We start from the raw sequence: 19,282 nt of genomic DNA on the forward strand, positions 1-19,282 counted from the left end.
AAATAAATCTTTTTTTTTTTTTAAGATTTTTTGAATTTATTTATTCATGAGAGAGAGAGAGGCAGAGACACAGGCAGAGGGAGAAGCAGGCTCCATGCAGGGAGCCCGATGCGGGACTCGATTCCGGGTCTCCAGGATCAGGCCCTGGGCGGAAGGCAGCGCTAAACCGCTGAGGCACCGGGGCTGCCCGTGGGGACACAGTCCTGATCAAGCAAGGTTGCCAACCTGGAAACACCTTCACTCACTCACACGTTAACCCACTGGTTCAATAAAGTCACTTGTTTAAGGATTCATTCCCTCAACAGAATACAGTATGGATGGTAGGCAAAGCCCTGAGGTCAAACTACCTTCATTTCAACCCTGGCTCTGCCACTTGCTAGCTATGTGACCCTGGGCCAGTTGCTTTCCCTACCTGAGCCTCAGTTTCCACCTCTGTAAAATGGGATAGTCCCTCACAGGATTGTGGGTGGAGAGACTAACCGAGCTCTTCCCTCCGCCCCCCGTCGCCCCCTGGTGTGTTCCATCTCAGTGAGGGCCCTGCTCACCTGTTGAGCCCCACACACCCTCTACATACTGCCAGGCCCTCGGCTGGGTCCTCGTAAAACCATTTGCTCATTGAACAAACGTGAACACGATGACGGCCACAAAGCTCAGGGTCATGATGCTGTGGCTTACGGGTGTGTAGTCACACTGCCTGGGGTTTGGCTTTGAGCTCTGTCTCCTTCCTTACCTGTAGAATGGCGATAAAAGTCATACCTACCTCTCTGGTCTGGTATGAGAGGAACAGAGGTGGTGTGTGGTGCATATAAAAATATACAGAGCCGTGGGTCACCTGGCTGGTTCTGTCAGAGAGCAGGTGACTCTCGACCTCAGGATTATGAGTTTGAGCCCCATGCTGGGTTTAGAGTACTAAAATATAAATAAACTTAAAATATATATATACACACACACACAGACACACTCACACATAGTCATTATTGGGACAAAAAGGGGTGTTGGTTAGACTGCAGTTTGGCTTCTGGAAACATGGACCCCACTGGGTGGCCAGCCCAGGACTCTTGGCCCCACGCCCAGCCGTTGTCTACCTTCCTGGCCAGGCCAGGACACCGTGCCCTGCAGTCTGATGATAGGGTGACACCTGCTGTTACAAAACTGGACGTGCAGCCACAGGCCCACCCTCTTCCTGGAGAGCTTCTAACTCCCTGTGCAGCTGCGTCTTTGTGGGTTCTTCTAGTCCAGTGATTCTCAGCCCGGGGAGGAGGGAGGAGGGACAGATGTCCTCCAGATTACTCTGTCACTGCCTCTCTAGCCCAAGTTGACACTCCTCTTTGCCTGGATTAGGCTCAGCCTCCTAAGCTCCGGCCTCCCCAACCCCTGCCTTCTGGTCCCAGCACAAGAGCTAGGGAAAGTTTGGGTTTTTTGCTTTTAAGTAAGCTCTACGCCCAACCTGGGGCTTGAACTCAAGACCCTAAGATCAAGAGTCACATGTTCATGGCGCCTGGCTGGCTCAGTGGGAAGAACAAGCAATTCTTGATCTCGGGGTCTTGAGTCCAAGCCCTGTGATGGGTTTAGAGATTACTAAATAAATAAATAAAGTTTAAAAAAAAGTCACATGCTCTATCTCATCTTGGCCTGCAAGGCCTCACAGTGAGGTCCCTGCCATTTCTCTGGCCACTGCTGCGTGTACACATGCATGAGTTGTCTTCCCCCAACTAGAGAATAAGCTCCTTCAGGGTGAGGGCTTATCTGTCTTATCACTGCTCCAGCTGAGAGTCCAGCCCAGAGCCTGGCACACAGTGGGTGCCCAATAAATACTTGGTGAGAGTGAATTAATACTCCAGCCAAACTGAATGACTCTGGTCCTTCTTCCTGGAACCCTCCCCGCCCTAGCCCCTCACCTTTGTGTGGCTCACTCACTTCCTGGAACCCTCCCCTCACTGTTCCCTCACCTTTGTGTGGCTCACTCACTGGTCAAATCTTGGTCTAGACATCACTTCTTTCAGGAAGCCCTCCCTGAACACCTCCCCCAGAGAGGACTGGACACCCTCCTCCAGCTCCAGCCTTATTCTGTGTGTCCTTAACTTGCACTTACCAGCTTTGGCCATCTTCCTTTCTTGCCTCCCCCATCAGGCTGTGGACTCCTGGAGGACTGAGTTATGGCTGTTCTCTCTGGATCTCCTCTGCCTAGGAGAGATTCTGCTGGGACGAGAGGCCACCTGGGGCTGGGAGCAACCTGAGCACCAGGCATGCCTGGGATCTAATTGGAACTGCACCAGTGTGTGGGACCTGAGGGCATCCCTCAGTTCCCTGATCTGTGCTTCCTCATCCTGGCACTGCAAGGATGTCCCTTCCCTGGCACAGGGCAAATGGCTAATACACCTTAGCTACTAGTGTTTGTAGGAAACTAGTAAAATAACCATTGAATAAATACGTGACCATTCAGCAATTTTTTTTTTTTAGAGAGGGAGGGGGAAGGGGCAAAGGGAGAAGGAGGGAATCTGAAGTAGACTCCCTGCTGAGCATGGGAGGTAGGGGGCTCAATCTCAGGACCCTGAGATCATGACCTGAGCAGAAATCAAGAGCCAGATGCTTAACCCACTGAGCCACCCAGGTGCCCCCTGAACATCAGCAATTTTAACGAGAAAGCCTTGAGACATACTCCCTCAGAGGAGTTGATGCAGCATTCCACACAACACTGCATCTTAGGCCCACACACACCCTCACACCCACACCGGTGACCCCACTTCCCGCTGGGTAACCTGACTGCCCGGTGACACAGGAGCCACCCACCCTTGTGTCCCTAGGGATACATCAGCCTGGTACGAATGTAGTAGCTGCTCAGGAAATGGGCTCTTACATTTATCTCTGTTCAAACATGATACTCTATTACCTTTCTGAGCACCTCCCGTGCCCTTCTAAGGAGTGTCCCTTATTTCCCATTTTAGATTGGCAGGTCCCACCTGGGTCTCTGAATTTTCCCACTTGGCATCTATGCCTCCCAGTGACCCACACACTTGCCTGGGAGCCGGGATGGCCGCGGACAGCTCACTGCTCCTGCCCATCGCACTGGGGCATCCTGGCCCTGGCTCAGGTTGGCCCTTGGATTCCCACAGTGCTGGCTCCTTCTCATCTTTTATTTATTTTTAAGATTTTATTTATCATTTGACAGAGAGAGAGCACAAGTAGGCACAGCAGGAGAGAAGCAGATGCCCCACTGAGCAGGGAGCCCACCGGGGGGCCTCGATCCCAGGACCCTGGGATCATGACCTGAGTCGAAGGCAGGTGCTTAACCGACTGAACCACCCAGGTGCCCCTTCTTCTCCTTTCAGACCATACTTCGTTACCCGCCCAGAAGCCTTTCCCACCCAGCTCTTTGGGCCCATCACGTCCCATCCCGGCACCCCATTTCAGTTCCAACAAAGCACCCATTCCATCACTGTTCAAAATCATCCTTATTTATTTGGTTACTTAACTCTTTCCCTCACCCCCACCCACCTCCCCGAGAATAAGCTCCAAGAAAGCTGTGATGTCTCCCCTGGTACTTTGCAGAGCTGGCGGATAGAAGATGCTCCATTAGGATTTGCCGTATGAGCGAATTGGCTTCTTTCCATGTGCAGGTGCCTTAGCCTACTCCTGCTGGAGGGTGAATGGAGACAGGGAGGAGGAAGCAGGAGACCCTTGAGTGTGTACTTGGTGGCTGGTTCAGATGTCCTTGATCGATCTAATGCTCTTTGTTGGGCCTGGTGCAAAGATTTCTTTCTGCTTGGCTGGAGAAGAGGGGCTGGGCTCTGGGAGCTGCAGCCCCAGCCCCTGAGCTCTGGAACCTGCTGTGCCAACCCCCTTCTCCATGGCCAGGCTCTCCCAGTTAATCTGCCTGCCCACAGACACAGGAGGAGAGGGCTTTGAGCGAGCCTATGACCGTTCCCCAAGCTGAAGACCTGGAGGGCACAGTCTTCAAGGGGCTTCCCTTGGCCTCAGGAGCCTCCTGAGGGACCAGTGGACTGACCGGGGCGGAAGCTGGGGTTATAGTCCCTCTGCAGGGCGGCAGGGTGCCCCTGGTGTGGGCAAGGTGTCCCCCACCCAGAGGGGCCTCCTGAGTCAAGTGGGGCTGGTTTTCTCCACAGAACAAGATGTAGGTCTTCATTGGAGAAGTGACAGGTCCTAGATTAGGACCAGGGGCTCGGGGTGGCACCGGGGGTGCTACTAGGGCGAGTGGTTTGCCACGAGCACAGTCGATAATGAAAGTCAGGTGAGCAGCGGGGATGGCCTTCTGATGGCAGGCCGGCTTCCCACCTGGAAGGAAGGAAGGAAAAGCCCAAGGCTTTACGTTGGCACAGGAGAGTGTGGTTTCATTCATTCCCTTCCTCCTTCCCTCGAGGAGAGTTTAACTGCCCAGTAGGGTTTTCTAAGGGCAGGGGTTTCAGCACCCAGGAGACCCGAGTTGAAATCCTGCTTTCCCCGAAAAGCATTGCCCCAGGCATCCGAGCTTCTGTACTGTGCACACGACCTGCACGACGGCCTTGTGCGGACTCTGGTGCCTGGAGGAGGTTGGGGGGGTGGGGGGCTGAGGTTCCAGATTTTTAACGAGCTCCCAGGGAATGCCAGTGCTGCTGGTCCTCGGACCACACTGTGTAAGTAATGGGGTCCTGGAGCGAGAGGAAGGTCCTGCCACCCTTTACAGACCAGGAAGCTGAGACTCAGCTTGTACAAATAGTGCCCCCCCCCCCCCCGCCTCCACACAACCTTGTCCCCACACACGGTAGTGCCCGGGCTGTCTGTCTGTCCCGGGAATCCCTGCTCTTACTATCGTGCCCTCCCGACCCAGCTCAGGGACAAGCTGCGCACCAAGCTGTCGACTTGTCTGTCAACGAAGTGAGCGCCAGTGCAGCTACCCATGAATCCAAAGCCTGTACTCTTAAATGGCGATTTTTTAAAAAAGATTTTATTTATTCATGAGAGACCCATAAAGAGAGAGGCAGAGACACAGGCAGAGGGAGAAGCAGGCTCCATGCAGGGAGCCCGACGCGGGACTCGATCCCGGGTCTCCAGAATTAGGCCCTGGGTTGAAGGCGGCGCTAAACTGCTGCGCCACCCGGGCTGCCCAATAGTGAACTTTTTTGAGTTACCCGAATAACAAATAAATCCACTCTTAACCGTGTGCCCTTCATCACAACACAGGCTTGGAAGGAAGCTCATGTTCTGGTAGGTTTGTGGGCACAGGGAATCCACTGAAGCCCATTCGTGGCTTGCAAACCCCTGCAGCTCCGGGGAGGGTGTCTGTCCTCCCCAGCGCCCCCTTGGCTGGTCTTTCCGCGGTGCAGAGCACCCCCCCGCCCCCTCTTACCTGAGCTGGTCTCCAGGTCGGTCTCAAGGCCCATGACTTTGGGGCTAGCTCTTTGGTCACTGGGGTCTCCTGAGGGCCTCACTTCTCCTGCCACCCTGGAGAACTTCTAGCTCTGGCAGGAGGACAACTTCTCAGCAGCCTCTTCCAGGATGTAGCTCCCCACCCAAGGACCAGACCTTTTATATTTACCGGATCCGGATCTGCTGAGTGAATTCCACCAAGAGCCACAGGAACTGGCCTGGGGCAGCTAGCGGATTGCTTTGATCAACAGGGTTATGTCAACAGGATTGTTGTCGGGTCACCGAGAGGCAGGCCTTCTACCAGACACTATTTCTTTCAACACCAGCAGCCTCCTACATGTCCTTTTGTCTTAGCCTGTCCAGACTTAGACAAGAAACAAGTATTTCCCACGGTCCTGGATGCTGGAAGTCCAAATCAGGAGGTCCACAGATTCTGAGTTTGGTGAGGACTCACTGGTTCATGGATGGCTCTTTCCGGAAGGGTCTTCATGGGGCAGAATGAGCACAGATGCTCTCTGGAGTCTCTTATATCAGGGCACTAATCTCATCATGAGGGCTCCACCCTCATGATCTAATCACCCCCAAAGGCTCCAGCCTTCACACCCCATCTCACTGGGGATTTGGTTTCAAAATATGAATTTGTGTAGGACACGGACAGTCTACAGCATCCTTTAAATCAACCGATTGGGGGATCCCTGGGTGGCGCAGCGGTTTAGCGTCTGCCTTTCGCCCAGGGCGCGATCCTGGAGACCCGGGATCGAGTCCCACGTCAGGCTCCCGGTGCATGGAGCCTGCTTCTCCCTCTGCCTGTGTCTCTGCCTCTCTCTGTCTCTCTCTCTGTGTGACTATCATAAATAAATAAAAATTTAAAAAATAAAAATAAAAAATAAATCAACCGATTATTTTTATTGAAAAAATGTATATACTCTATTATTATCTCTCATTTTTTTTTAAGATTTATTTATTCATGAGAGACAGAGAGAGAGAGAGAGGTAGAGACCCAGGCAGAGGAAGAAGCAGGCTCCTTGCAGGGAGCCCAATAGGGGACGTGGTCCCAAGACCCCGGGATCACGACCTGAGCCAAAGGCAGACACTCAACCACTGAGCCACCTCAGGTGCCCCTATTATTATCATTTTTAAATGGAAGTATAATTGATATACAATATTATATTAGTTTCAGGTGTATGACATGGACATAATGATTTGGCACTTATCCATGTGAGGAAATGCTCACCATGGCGAGTGTAGTTACCATCTGTCACCACACAAAATTATTACAATATCAATTACCCATACTGTATCTTTCATCTTTGTGACTTACTCATTTTATTTTAAAATTATTATTATTATTGTAGATTTTATTTGAGAGAGTGAGCAAGCATGAGTGGCAGGGGAGGAGCGGAGGGAGGGGAACACGGAGATTCCATGCTGAGCGCAGAGCCTGATTTGGGGCTTGATCTCATGACCCTGAGATCACAACCTTAGCCAAAATCAAGAGTCAGCCCCTCCATTGACTGAGCCACCCAGGTGCCCCAACTTATCCGTCTTATAACTGCAAGTTTGTACCTCCATTTTTAAAAAAGATTTTATATATTTATTCACAAGAGACACACAGAGGCAGAGACACAGGCAGAGGGAGAAGCAGGCTCCACGCAGGGAGCCCAATGTGGGACTCGATCCCAGGATCACAACCTGAGCTCAAGGCCGACTCAATCACTGAGCCACCCAGGGGCCCCAGAAATACATTTTAAAAAGAAAATTGGTATTGTTTCATGAACTGTAACAGTATCACTTCTGTACAAGTAACTCTGTGTGGTAAAAGAATAATGGTCCCCCAAAGATATCCATGCCCTGGTCTCCAGAACCTGTGAAAATGTTTCCTGACACAGCAAAGAGGACTTTGCTGTTGTGATGAAGGATATTCCACTTCTAACATCGATTCCGGTGTGTGTGCGCGTGCCTGTATTTCCCACACCAGCAAGCAATTAACTCAGTTCTGCTAGAGTGGCACACAGAAGTCAGAGAAACATTTTACTTACAAGATGACCAGTTTATTATAAAAGGATAGGACTCGGGACAACCAGATGGAAGAGATGCACAGGGCAAGGGATGGAGAAAGGGGAGGAGCTCCTGCTACTCTCTGAGCTCGCCACTCTTCCTGAATCTTCTCCACCACCTTCACGATTGATTAAATCATTGACCATTAGTGACTGAAGGCAATCTCCCAGCCCCTCTTCCCTCCGTGGGGAAGGGACACCCGTGGGTGGGGCTGAAAGTTCCAATCGAATCACTTTTTTGGTTCCCCTGGCCACCAGGCCCAACCTTAGGTGACCTAAGGTCTTTCTAAAAGTCACCTCGCAGAGCACCTGGGCGGCTCAGTCGGTTGAGCTTCTGGCTCTTGGTTTTGGCTCAGGTCAGGATCTCTGGGTCCTAAGATTGGACCTGCGTGGGGATCCGAGCACGGCTTGGAGTCTACTTGTCCCTCTCTCTCTGCTCATCTCCCACCCCACATACTCGCTTTCTCGCTCTCTCTCAAATAAATGAATAAATCTTTTAAAAAATTAAAAAATTAAAATCACCTCATTAGTATAACAAAAGACACCCTCCTTGCTCTCAACACTTGGGCAATTCCAAAGGGTGTTAGGAGCTCTGTGCCAGGAACTGGACAGAGACCAGATATAGATATTTCTTAATATAAATCACATCACTGGTATGGACTTTGAGAGGGGGAGATTATCCTAAATTATCCGAGTGAGGACAATTTAATCACACTAGTCCTTAAAATTGGAGAACATTTACCAGTGGAGTTAGAAGCAGATGTGTTGATGGAAAAAGGCCAGAGACAGGATGTGAGACTCACCTGTTATTGCTGGCTTCGAAGATGGTGTAAGGGGACCATGGGTTGAGGAATCCGGGCGGCTTCTGTAAACTGGAAAAGGCAAGAAAGGGGATTTTTTTTTTCCCTCTAGGACCTGCATGAGGAACTTCCTTGCCAACATCTTAATTTCAGCTCAAGGAAACCCATGTTAGGCGTCTGACTGACTGATAATAAACTTGTGTTGTTGCTTTAAGCTCCTAGATTGTGGTACTTTGTTACAGCAATAGAAAACTGATAGACTGTGCAAAAGTCAAAGAAAATAAAATTAAATTCTAGCTGGATATCATTGCTTGTGTTCTTTGACAGGGCACATGTGAACACCCTGCACTCCTGAGAACCTGGGATGAGAAGGGCACGTCTCATCTGTGGTCTCCTTCCCCCAAGACACATAACCCTGGTCTAACCATGAGAAAAAATACCGGGAAAATCTGAACTAACGGACATTCTGCAAAATACCTGCCTGGTGCTCCTCAAACAGTCAAGATAATGAAAAAGAAGACAGAGAAACCATCACAGAAGGGAGGAGAATAGGAAGACACAGCAATGAAGTGCATTGTGGGATCCTTGATTGGATCCTGGAATCAAGAAAGGATATTAGCAGAAAAACCTGTGATATCCAAAAGAAGCCTGGAGGGCAGCCCCGATGGCACAGTGGTTTAGCGCCGCCTGCAGCCCAGGGTGTGATCCTGGAGTCCCGGGATCGAGTCCCACGTCAGGCTCCCTGCATGGAGCCTGTGTCTCCCTCTGCCTGTGTCTCTGCCTCTCTCTCACTCTGTATCTCTCACGAGTAAATAAAATAAAAATCTTTAAAAAAAAAAAAAGCCTGGAGTTTGGTTAATAGTACCGTACCAATGTTGTTTTCTTAGTTGTGACAAATATTCCATGCTTACCTACAAAGTTAACAATGGGGGAGACTGGCTGTGGAGTGTACAGGGACTCTGTAATAATATCTTTGCAACTTTTCAATACATCTAAAATTACTCTGGAATTTTAAAATTAATTTACAAAAGGGAGTAAGGAGAACTCTCATTGGACATCAGTGGAAGTAACCAGAACATCTTCTTCTTACTCTGAAAATTGAAGATTAAAAGGAAATTAGGGGCAACTGAGTGGCTCAGTTTGAGGAGCCAGTGACGCTTGATCTCAGGGTCCTAAGTTCAAGCTCCATGTGGGGATAGATATTACTTAAGAATCTTTAAAAAGGCGGGGGGAGGGGGCGTGGGTAGCACAGTTGGTTAAGTGTCTGCCTTCGATTCAGGTTATGATCCCAGAGTCCTGGGATCAAGTTCCATGTTGGGCTCCCTGCTCAGCGGGGAGCCTGCTTCTCCCTCTGCCTGTGTCTCTGCTTCTCTATGTATCTCATGAATGAATAACTAAAACCTTAAAAAAAAAGCAAAGGTAAACATATATAGATTTATAATAGCAGAGGTGAAAACAACTCAAATGTGCATCAACTGATGAATGGATAAACCAGATGTGATATAGTCCTACAGTAGAATATTATTCAACAACAAAAGAGTGAAATACTGACACATGCCATTGCATGGATGAAGCTTGAAAACAAAGTGAAAGAAGCCAGTCAGTTAAAGACCTCAGGCTGTGTGATTCCATTTCTATCAAATGTTTCAAGTAGGCAAAACCATAGACACAAAGTAGACTCCTTGTTACCAAGGGGCTGAGGGAGGTGGGGAGTGACTGCTAATGGCTCTAAGGGTTTCTGTTTGGCACCATGGAAACGTTCTGAAATTAGACAGTAGTGATGGCTGCACAACTGTGTGAATATAGTAAAACCCACCAGAGTAGATACACACTTGCAAAGGGTGAATTGTATGGCCTGTGAATTATATCTCAATTAAAGCTGTTATTTTTTTCAAAGGAAATTAGCTCTGTCCTACTTCTCTGAATGAACTATATTTCCAGGTAACTATTGTCCTAATTGGAGTGCCTGGCTGACTGAGTCAGAAGAGCGAGCTACTCTGGATCTTGGGGTCCTGAGTTCGAGCCTAATGTTGGGGATAGAGGTTATTTAAATAAGCAAGAACTTAAAAGAAGTCCAGCTAATAAGTGTGGTAGCAATCATAGTATCAGAAATGCATCAATTTACAAACTTTAATGAAATCATTAATTCAGGCAAAGATCTTCATTTTTTGTTTTAAAGATTTTATTTATTTATTCATGAGAGACACAGAAAGAGAGAGATGCAGAGACACAGGCAGAGGGAGAAGCAGGCTCCACATAGGGACTTGATCCAGGGTCTCCAGGATCATGCCCTGGGCCAAAGGCAACACTAAACCGCTGAGCCACCCGGGCTGCCCTCTTTTTTCCTTCCCTTCCCTTCCCTTCCCTTCCCTCCCTTCCTCCCTTCCCTTCCCTTCCCTTCCCTTCCCTCTTTTCTCTTTTCTTTTCTTTTCTTTTTTTTCTTTCCTTTCCTTTCCTTTCCTTTCCTTTTCTTTCCTTTTCTTTCCTTTCCTTTCCTTTCCTTCCCTTTCCTTTCTTTCTTTCCTTTTCTTTCCTTTCCTTTCCTTCCCTTTCCTTCCTTTCCTCTTTTCTCTTTTCTTTTCTTTTCTTTTTTTTCTTTCCTTTCCTTTTCTTTTCTTTTCTTTCTCTCTTTCTCTCCAAAAGATTTTATTTATTTATTCATGAGAGACAGAGGCAGGCTCCCTGAGGGGAGCCCAAGGTGGGACTCGATCCCAGAACCCCAGGATCATGACCTGAACGGAAGACAGACACTCCTCACTGAGCCACCCAGGTGCTCCTTTCCTTTTTTATTATTTTTTAAGATTTTATTTATTTATTCATGAGAGACAGAGAGAAGCAGGCTCCATGCAGAGAGCCCAATGCGGGACTCGATCCCGGGACTCCAGGATCACACCCCGGGCCAAAGGCAGGCGCCAAACCGCTGAGCCACCCAGGCTGCCCTCCTTTTCTTTTTTAAAGTAAACTTTACACCCAGGCTCAAACTCATGACCCTGAGATCAAGAGTCACTCCACTGACTAAGCCAGGCAGGGGCCCCTATTTTATCTAGTACTTTGTAACATTTTCAAAATGGGCTTGAATTTAAAAAGTGTAGGTCAAGGATGCGTGTGAAGAGTTAAGAAAACCATTTCCGGACAAGCAGAGAAAACATCGCTGCATTTATAATATACTGTTATGTTATTCATGACTTTCAACCTGTGTGTAATCAAACTGATAAAAACCCAAATTGTATAAACAGACATTTGTCAGTTTATCTATAGCTAAACTTTGTCAAGTTTATAGCCACAAGCTGGCCAACCATTGAAATTCTCTTCACTGGGAGAAGGCTCACGTGTACTTAATAATTGAGCTTCGGGAGGACTTTAGGGTAGAGGGTGGATGAGGTTTTGGCTGGAGACTCAGAGGTGGGGGGGGGCTGTGTGTCCCTTGGACAGCTAAGGGGTGAGGGCACTGGAGGGGACAAGCCTGGGGGGAGGGAGTCTATTAGGAATAGACGGGAGCAACACCCCCTAGTGAGAAGCCAGGCAAGTCTTGATCCTTCACTCATTCCAGCAGCAGAAGTACACTTCGCTCCTGCTCTCAGCCACCTGGGCTGAATTTGTAGATTCTCCTTCTGTTTTGTTCTAAGGAGTTTCTGGCATCTCAGCTTCAGTTAATGAGGACCACTGTTGGGTCTAAATTTTCAATCAACCCACTGTGCTGTTACAACACCTGGGTGGCTCAGCGGTTGAGCAGATGGTTGAGCATCTGCCTTCGGCTCAGGGCCTGATCCCAGGATCCAGGATCGAGTCCCATATCGGGCTCCCCGCAGGGAGCCTGCTTCTCCCTCTGCCTATGTCTCTGCCTTTCTCTCTGTGTCTCTCATGAATAAATAAATCTTAAAAAAAAAAAAAGGACCATTCTCAGTTGTTTGAGCTGGGACATTAAAACCCCAAAGTCAGGATCCCTGGGTGGTGCAGCGGTTTAGCACCTGCCTTTGGCCCAGGGCGTGATCCTGGAATCCCACGTCGGGCTCCCTGTGCATGGAGCCTGCTTCTCCCTCTGCCTATGTCTCTGCCTCTCTCTTTCTCTCTGTGTGACTATCATAAATAAATAACAAAAATATAAAACCCCAAAGTCTCTGCAATGCCCATTTATATTTATAAATTTAGCCAAGCTTAATATTATGTTCCTTCCTCCCTGACTTAACATGTCTACCTTACAGGTATATTCTCTAGGTTTCAGCTCATTTATTAGTTAAGGCTTCCTTTTTCTTTCCTTTTCCTTTTCTTTTTCTTTCTTTTGTAAATCACCTCTAAGGTCAGACCACGTGATTGTTCCCTGGGGCACTCTGGACTGGGACTCAGATCTGGAGACAAATAAAGGATGGCGATCTCTGAGGGGAATCAGCATATCTTTGCAAATAACTTCCTCAGATAAGGTCATTACGTGCTTTCCAGGGAAAGCAGAGTCAGTCTCATTCAGTGGGAGGAGGGGGCTGCGTCTATGGCAAGAGTTTCAGTTAATTTTAGATTTGGAGAGTCAGGGAACTTAGTCATCTGCATCCGCCCAAACACCCCTGTCTTGATTTCTAAGTGCCACTTGTTCCCATTCCGTGCACCTGGTCAGCCTGTGACTACAGCTTCTGTTGCAATTATATTACAGTTCAGCAACCCACAGGATCAGGTCGGAATTTTGGCTACATAAGCTCTGTAGCTACATGAGATGAGATAAAAAAAATTTTTTTTTAGATTTTATTTATTTATTCATGAGGGACACAGAGAGAGAAGCAGAGACTTAGGCAGAGGGAGAAGCAGGCTCCCTGCAGGGAGCCCCATCCGGGACTCGGACTCGATCCAGGATCCTGGGGTCACAGCCTGAGCTGAAGGCAGGCACTCAACCAGTGAGCCACCCAGGTGTCCTGAGATAAATTTTTTAGAGTAGTCAGGAATGGACCTTGCTTCTCTGGTCCTTTCTTGAGCTGAAAATTTAAACCCTAAATATTTCTTTTTTGAAATTGTTCAGTGCAGTTATAAATAGCCAGCCTACCTGACAGTCCTTATCGTCCTCATTCCTCCGTAATGGTCAGTTGTGGCAACTACTCCATCTATCAAAGCCTGTCTTTATTAGGCACTTTCCCTGAGGCAACAATACTTATTGTGATAAGTGACAACTTATGTAACTATTTTTTCTCTGAGCAAAATAGGCTAGATCTGTATCACCTTTGAATCTAATGCCTTGACCCCTCGGGTACATTTTCTTGCAGAAATAGAAACCTTGCTGGGCTTTCTCTTTAAACTTTTTATTTAAAAAAAAAAATGTAGGCTCACATGCAATTGTTTTTGTGTTGTTTTTTTTCCTTAGAGGAAACGAGAGTCAGCGCCAGCAGGGGTGGGAGGCAGAGGGAGAGGGAGAGAATCTGAAGCCAATTCTGCGCCGAGTGCAGAGCCTATGATCCTGAGGTCGTGACTCAAGCGGAAATCAAGAGTCGAATGCTCACCAGACTGAACCACCTATGCGCCCCAGTTCACATGCAATTGTAAGAAATGATACAGAGCGATTCCACTGCCATCCTTCTTTACCCAGTTTTCATCATGCTAACATCTTGCAAAACTATAGTACCACCGTATCCCAACCAGGATGTATACATTGATACGGTCAAGGTGCGGTACATGTCCATCCTACAAGGATCCCTCATGTTGTCTCCAAACTTCTTTTAAGCAGAAAGAGGTTTGTTTATTTACTTATTTATTTTTAAGATTTTATTTATTTATTAATGACACACACACACACACACACACACACATACACACGCAGAGGGAGAAGCAGGCTCCAAGCAGGGAGCCTGACGCGGGGCTCGATCTCGGGTCTCCAGGATCAAGCCCAGGGCTGAGGGCGGCGCTAAACTGCTGAGCCACCTGGGCCGCCCCCAGAAAGAGGTTTAATACAGAAAATTAAGCATCTATAACATTATTGGAGGGGCTGAAAGAAGGGTCTCCAGACTGGTCCTCTAGTAATGGCTCCCAGAACACCATAGAACTCACCAACCAGAGGCTACTCTGACATAATCAGAAAGATGAGGAATCAAGGAGCCACCACCACTGAGATCATTGCATTCAACATATCACCAGCAGGAACCCATGGGTCTAGATTTGGGACTAGAAGCTGGTTCCCAGGCTCTAGAATGCTGAGTTTGGCTGTCACCATTTCACAGATGCTTCAGAACATTCATGAAGCTGGAGACTAGCCACCGTGCACCGCTGCAAACCCTCATATCTGCATGACCTGGCTTGCCAGCAGCAATCACCTACCATCACTAGGACAATGGCTATTGCCTCACTTCCATCCAATCTTTCCCACTAGCAGAATCCATCTGTGTCTAGAATTCTAACTGCAACTGAATCTGGGAAATAGAATTTTAACTTTCTAGAATCTGGAAGGAATGGTAATGAGTCCCAGCCAACTACATCCAACACGGATGGACACAGAGGTAGATTTGTGTCCTTTGTATTGGGAGGACAAGGTCCTATTAGACTTGCTTTTATTTTCCTGTAAAAGACAGAGTGAAGGGATCCCTGGGTGGCGCAGCTGGTTTGGCGCCTGCCTTTGGCCCAGGGTGCGATCCTGGAGACCCGGGATCGAATCCCACGTTGGGCTCCCGGTGCATGGAGCCTGCTTCTCCCTCTGCCTGTGTCTCTGCCTCTCTCTCTCTCTCTGTGACGATCATAAATAAATAAAAAATTAAAAGAAAAAAAGAGTGAAGTCAATTACTGGTAAGCTTTTTAGTTTCCCAAGTGATTGTGAAGGAGGAGTAGTGACTTGGCCAGACCAGCATTTGTTGAAGTTCCTCTTCTGGCTAGTGATCATGAATTTGTAGGAACAGTCTATCTTTTGGGGTACTTTGTCCAGCTGTGCATGGTTGCTTGGATACAAGAAAAAAGAAGAGGAAAGTTGGATTTACCCAGGGTTGGAAAGCTCACCAAATCCATATGACAAGAGGACGAGGGAACAAAGAAGTTCAGGGTGGTGGCAAGACTATTGTTAAAACTCATGGGAAACAGGGGTGCCTCAGTGGCTGAGTCAGTTAAGTATCTGCCTTGGGCTCAGGTGTTGATCCCAGGTCCCCAGGATAGAGCTCAGGTCATGATCCCAGTGTCCCAGGATGGAGCTCAGGTCATGATCCTTGGGTCCCAGGTTGGAGATCAGGTCATGATCCCTAGGTCCTGGAATCCAGCTGGAATCCATTGAGCTCCCTACTCAGCGGGAGCCTGCTTTTCCTTCTCTCTTTGCCCCTCCCTCCCCCCCCCCCCCCCGCCCGCCGCTTGCTCTAATAGATAAATAAAATCTTAAATTTTTTATTTTTTTTAATTTTTATTTATTTATGATAGTCACACAGAGAGAGAGAGAGAGAGAGAGAGAGAGGCAGAGACAGAGACATAGGCAGAGGGAGAAGCAGGCTCCATGCAGGGAGCCCGACGTGGGATTCGATCCCGGGTCTCCAGGATCGCGCCCTGGGCCAAAGGCAGGCGCCAAACCGCTGCGCCACCCGGGGATCCCTTAAATTTTTTTAAAAAAGATTTTATTTATTCATTCATGATACACACACACACACACACACACACACAGAGGCAGAGACACAGGCAGAGGGAGAAGCAGGCTCCAGACAGGGAGCCCAATGCGGGACTCGATCCCAGCAACCGCAGAGCCACCCAGGTGTCCCAGATAAATAAAATCTTAAAAAAAAAAAAAAATCTCATGGGATATAAACAGAATCAGAGGTGAAGAAAAGAGAAAGCCCGCGTCCTGTGAGGATAGGGAAGTCTGGGGCGCGGAGGTGCTGAAAAGTTGGCAGAGGCCACAAGGGACTGCTCGAGTCTGCAGACACTTTTGCTTCCAGCATCCTCGTTCACACCCAGGCTAATCCTGGATCTGCCCTAAATAGCAAATGGGGCAATGGTTGGCTCGGAAGGGCAGAAAGACACGCGGGGATCTGCAGCCCCGGAGGTGCAACCAGGTCCTGTGCTCCTCCGCCTGGAAGACGTGACAATGGGCGGTTCATTGGCTCTTCCTGAGCCTCCTTTGCCTTCTTCCAAGGGGGAGAAAAGACTCTCCTCCGCGTAGCGAGATTTAATGAGCTCGTGCACGGGAGGTGCTCAGCGCAGCGCCGGGCGCACAGGAAGCGCTGAACGCGGGGAAGCTGTGACTGTAATGGTTGGAACAGAAAACCAAGCAAGGGTTACGACGAGGACGAGTCGAGGCGCCCAAGTGCCGTAATAGAGAACTTCGGGATGCGGAGGCGCATGCGCGGGGCCGCGGTTCTCGGGGCAGCGCGGGCGCTGCGCATGCGCCGGGCCGCGGTTCCCGTCCAGCGCGGGCGCTGCGCATGCGCCGGAAGTCGCAGCCGGGAAGCCGGCGAGGTCGGTTCCGCCCGACTCTGACATGGCGGCGCCCTTTGTCTGCTCTGAAGTGCCGTCCCCGGCCCTCTCGCGGCCGTGATGCACCTCCCTCTACGGTGGGGTCCGGGACATGGCAGGTGAGGGTCAGCAAGCGCCCGGGGCTGGGCAAGTCCCGGGAGCCGGGCGGAGGCGGCGAGGGATGGGGCGCGGCGGGAGGCCGGGGACGGTTGTGTGGGGGAGGGGAGGGGACGGCGGGGACCCCGCGGGGCAGCTGGGGGGAGGAGGGGGGAGAGCGGGCCGGCAGTTCCTGCGGGGGAGCGCGAGTCGGCCCCCGGCTCGGGTGACGCCCCCGCCGCCCGGCTGTCAGCGCCCCTGCACCCCGCGCCGCGGCGGGGGCGGCTGTGCGGCCGCAGGGCGGGGGCCGCGGGACCGGGAGGTGCTGCCCCCTACAAGGTGACTTCATTCATTCATTCCTTCCGCAGACGGTGGCTCGGCACCCGATAGGTTGTGAGGATCGAGCCAGCGCTCGCGGTGCAGTGGTTCAAAGTATGACCCGTGGAGCCGGGCGGCCCTGTGCTCGCCAGCTGCGTCCTGGACGAAGCTCGGGAGGCTCTCGCTCTCTGCCTCAGTTTCCTCCTCCTTAAAGCAGAGACGATCCTACAGGCTGCTCCCTGGGGTTGCCAGGAAGAGCAAATAAGGCAATAGGTGCAGAGTGCGGAGATCCCTAAAGGGCTCTTAGGGGAGTGCAGGCGAGAAAAGCGTTGTATTCTCGGCTGAAGATGGGAGCTTGTGACAAAGCTTAGGAGCTAGTGTGATAGTTAAGGTCTGTGCCTGGAGGACGGAGCTGAAAGGTAAGACGAAAGACGCTGGCTGCGGCCTGGTCCTCTGGGGCCGTGTGAACCTAGTTAAGGAGTTTTCAGTTTTAGGTTAATGGGAAGCCATGGGAGAACCAGATTCGTGGATGTGAAGGATGCATTAAAGGGTACAGGCCTGGAGGCCAATTAACAGGCCGCTAGAGTAATCCTATCTACAAAGGATGCGTGGCCTCCAGTCCGGTTAGAGGGAGACAGTGGAGAGGGAGGTTTCGGAGCATTGACCGAACCTGGTGATGAGTTAGATGAGGAAGTTGGAGGTCAGCGAGAGGTCAGAACTGACCTCCTAGTCTTGATGGGCAGGTGGCGATAGCACTCAGTGTGATCAGTGTGATCGGAGCAGGATGGGGAGCAGGTGTGAGGAGGGAAGGTGCATTTAGTTTTCAACACGTTGAAAGCAGGTGCCTGTAAAACATTCGAGTGGAGCTGTCCAGCGGTGAGCTAGCAGTTGTCATCCACTTAAAAAGTCCCTCAGGTTGTGGGAGGGGGTGTGCTTACCGAGGGCAAGGGTGTGAAACGAGAAGCAAGAGCACTTGAGACATCCCTGGGGAAGGCTAACGCTGTAGCGTCGCAGGAACCCGGGCACAGTCTTGTCGCTCTTGCTTTACAACATTGTGTTATATGTCTTTTCGGTAAGCAGGAATTTCTAAGTGTAGGCAGTGGGAGCGGGGTTACTCATCTTTGTGTCCCAGGCTCTGGCACAGTGTCTGACGTGCAGCCGGCCGAGGATGATCCAAACAAACTTGTACCGAGCGTCTCCATTGTGCCAGGCTCCGTGCTCAGGGCTCTGGATTTACCTGTGTTTCTTGGACGCGTAAAAGGGCAGCTCTTAGGGAGCTGGTGCCTTTCGGGTTCTCATCAGATTTTCCACTTGGGTGTCTTTGATTCAGGTAATGAGCTGGAGGAGGAGAGCCAAGCTGGAGTTTACGCAGACAAACTGTCAGAAAAGAGTAGCCTGGGCTACTTGGAAATCTGAGGTATGTCTGTAATGCTCAAGGATGAAACAGACCAGGAGGTCAGTTTGTTTGTCCTTCTCTAGGCTCAGCATGACTCAGATCACCCTTTCAAGATAGTTTTTTTTTCTTTCTTTCAAGTTATAAAGTAATGACTACATCTGAGTTTGATTGGGAAATTGTGGCTGTCATTATGTTTGGTTTACCCACAAAGACCACACTATGTTAGTCACTGGGCAAATGCTCACACTTTGTTTTAATCACACACAACCTAACATGCGCTAGCAAGGCAATCCTAAAGTACAATGGCTGAAACAAACTCAAAGTATATTCCTCTCCTCTTAAAAACCTGGAAGTAGGCAGTCCAAGAACTGGTAGGTCATCTTGCTCTGTTCCATGAAGTATCTGGGAACAGGGTTCTAGTGACCATGTGGCTCTCCTTGCTCAAAACCAGGCTTCCATCTCACGGTCGAAGCTGGCTGCTGCAGCTCCTGCCATTGTGTATGTACTCCAGCTGGCAGAAGGGGAAAGACAGAGTGGGGAGCACATGTTCATTCCTTTTAAGGTTCTGATGTTTAAAGATACATATTTTTGTAAAAAATGTCCCCAAACATAAGCATCTGGTATACAAACCAAAGAACGAATCATGACTGTTCCAGTACTGGAGGGAAAGCTGGCTGAGAGAGCCTGCTCCGTCCCTCGGGTGACTGGATTGCTGTCTCTGGGGCTTGGGCTCAGCCTGAGGGGAACCCACTGCATTGGTGCAGGAGGGCTGGGCATTCTCCCCATGCCTCTGTCTCCCCACGGCAGGCTGCTCTGGCTTTGAGTAGGTTGATGTTGCTTGCGCCCGGAGAGTCCAGGCT

The 19,282-nt window shown here is 49.7% G+C and overlaps 2 protein-coding genes across 7 annotated transcripts in view; one reads left to right on the plus strand and one right to left on the minus strand.

The window, feature by feature from the left end:
- Positions 1 to 3,439: 3,439 nt before the first annotated feature.
- On the minus strand, positions 3,440 to 5,517 carry LOC112660095 (steroid receptor associated and regulated protein). The gene is made up of 2 exons (XM_049106913.1): positions 5,345 to 5,517; positions 3,440 to 4,293 (listed from the first exon to the last, which is right to left on the minus strand). Exons 1-2 carry the CDS (start codon positions 5,376 to 5,378, stop codon positions 3,866 to 3,868), a joined length of 462 nt encoding a protein of 153 aa, XP_048962870.1. The 5' UTR covers positions 5,379 to 5,517; the 3' UTR covers positions 3,440 to 3,865.
- An 11,057-nt stretch (positions 5,518 to 16,574) lies between these two features.
- The window catches only part of ZBTB17 (zinc finger and BTB domain containing 17), a 31,768-nt gene continuing 29,060 nt past the window's right edge, over positions 16,575 to 19,282 (plus strand). For 2 of the 6 annotated variants that reach the window (XM_035712948.2, XM_025447171.3), the window contains exon 1: positions 16,578 to 16,731. In XM_035712948.2, the coding sequence (XP_035568841.1) occupies positions 16,725 to 16,731 (7 nt within the window). In that variant the 5' untranslated portion in view covers positions 16,578 to 16,724. Of the gene's footprint in view, positions 16,732 to 17,025; positions 17,048 to 17,076; positions 17,446 to 18,356; positions 18,444 to 19,282 lie in introns of those variants that run through there. The other 4 variants (XM_035712950.2, XM_035712949.2, XM_035712952.2 and 1 more) reach the window with 4 other exon arrangements.

Source organism: Canis lupus, chromosome 2 (genome assembly GCF_003254725.2).
Source record: "Canis lupus dingo isolate Sandy chromosome 2, ASM325472v2, whole genome shotgun sequence".
NCBI lineage: Eukaryota > Metazoa > Chordata > Mammalia > Carnivora > Canidae > Canis > Canis lupus.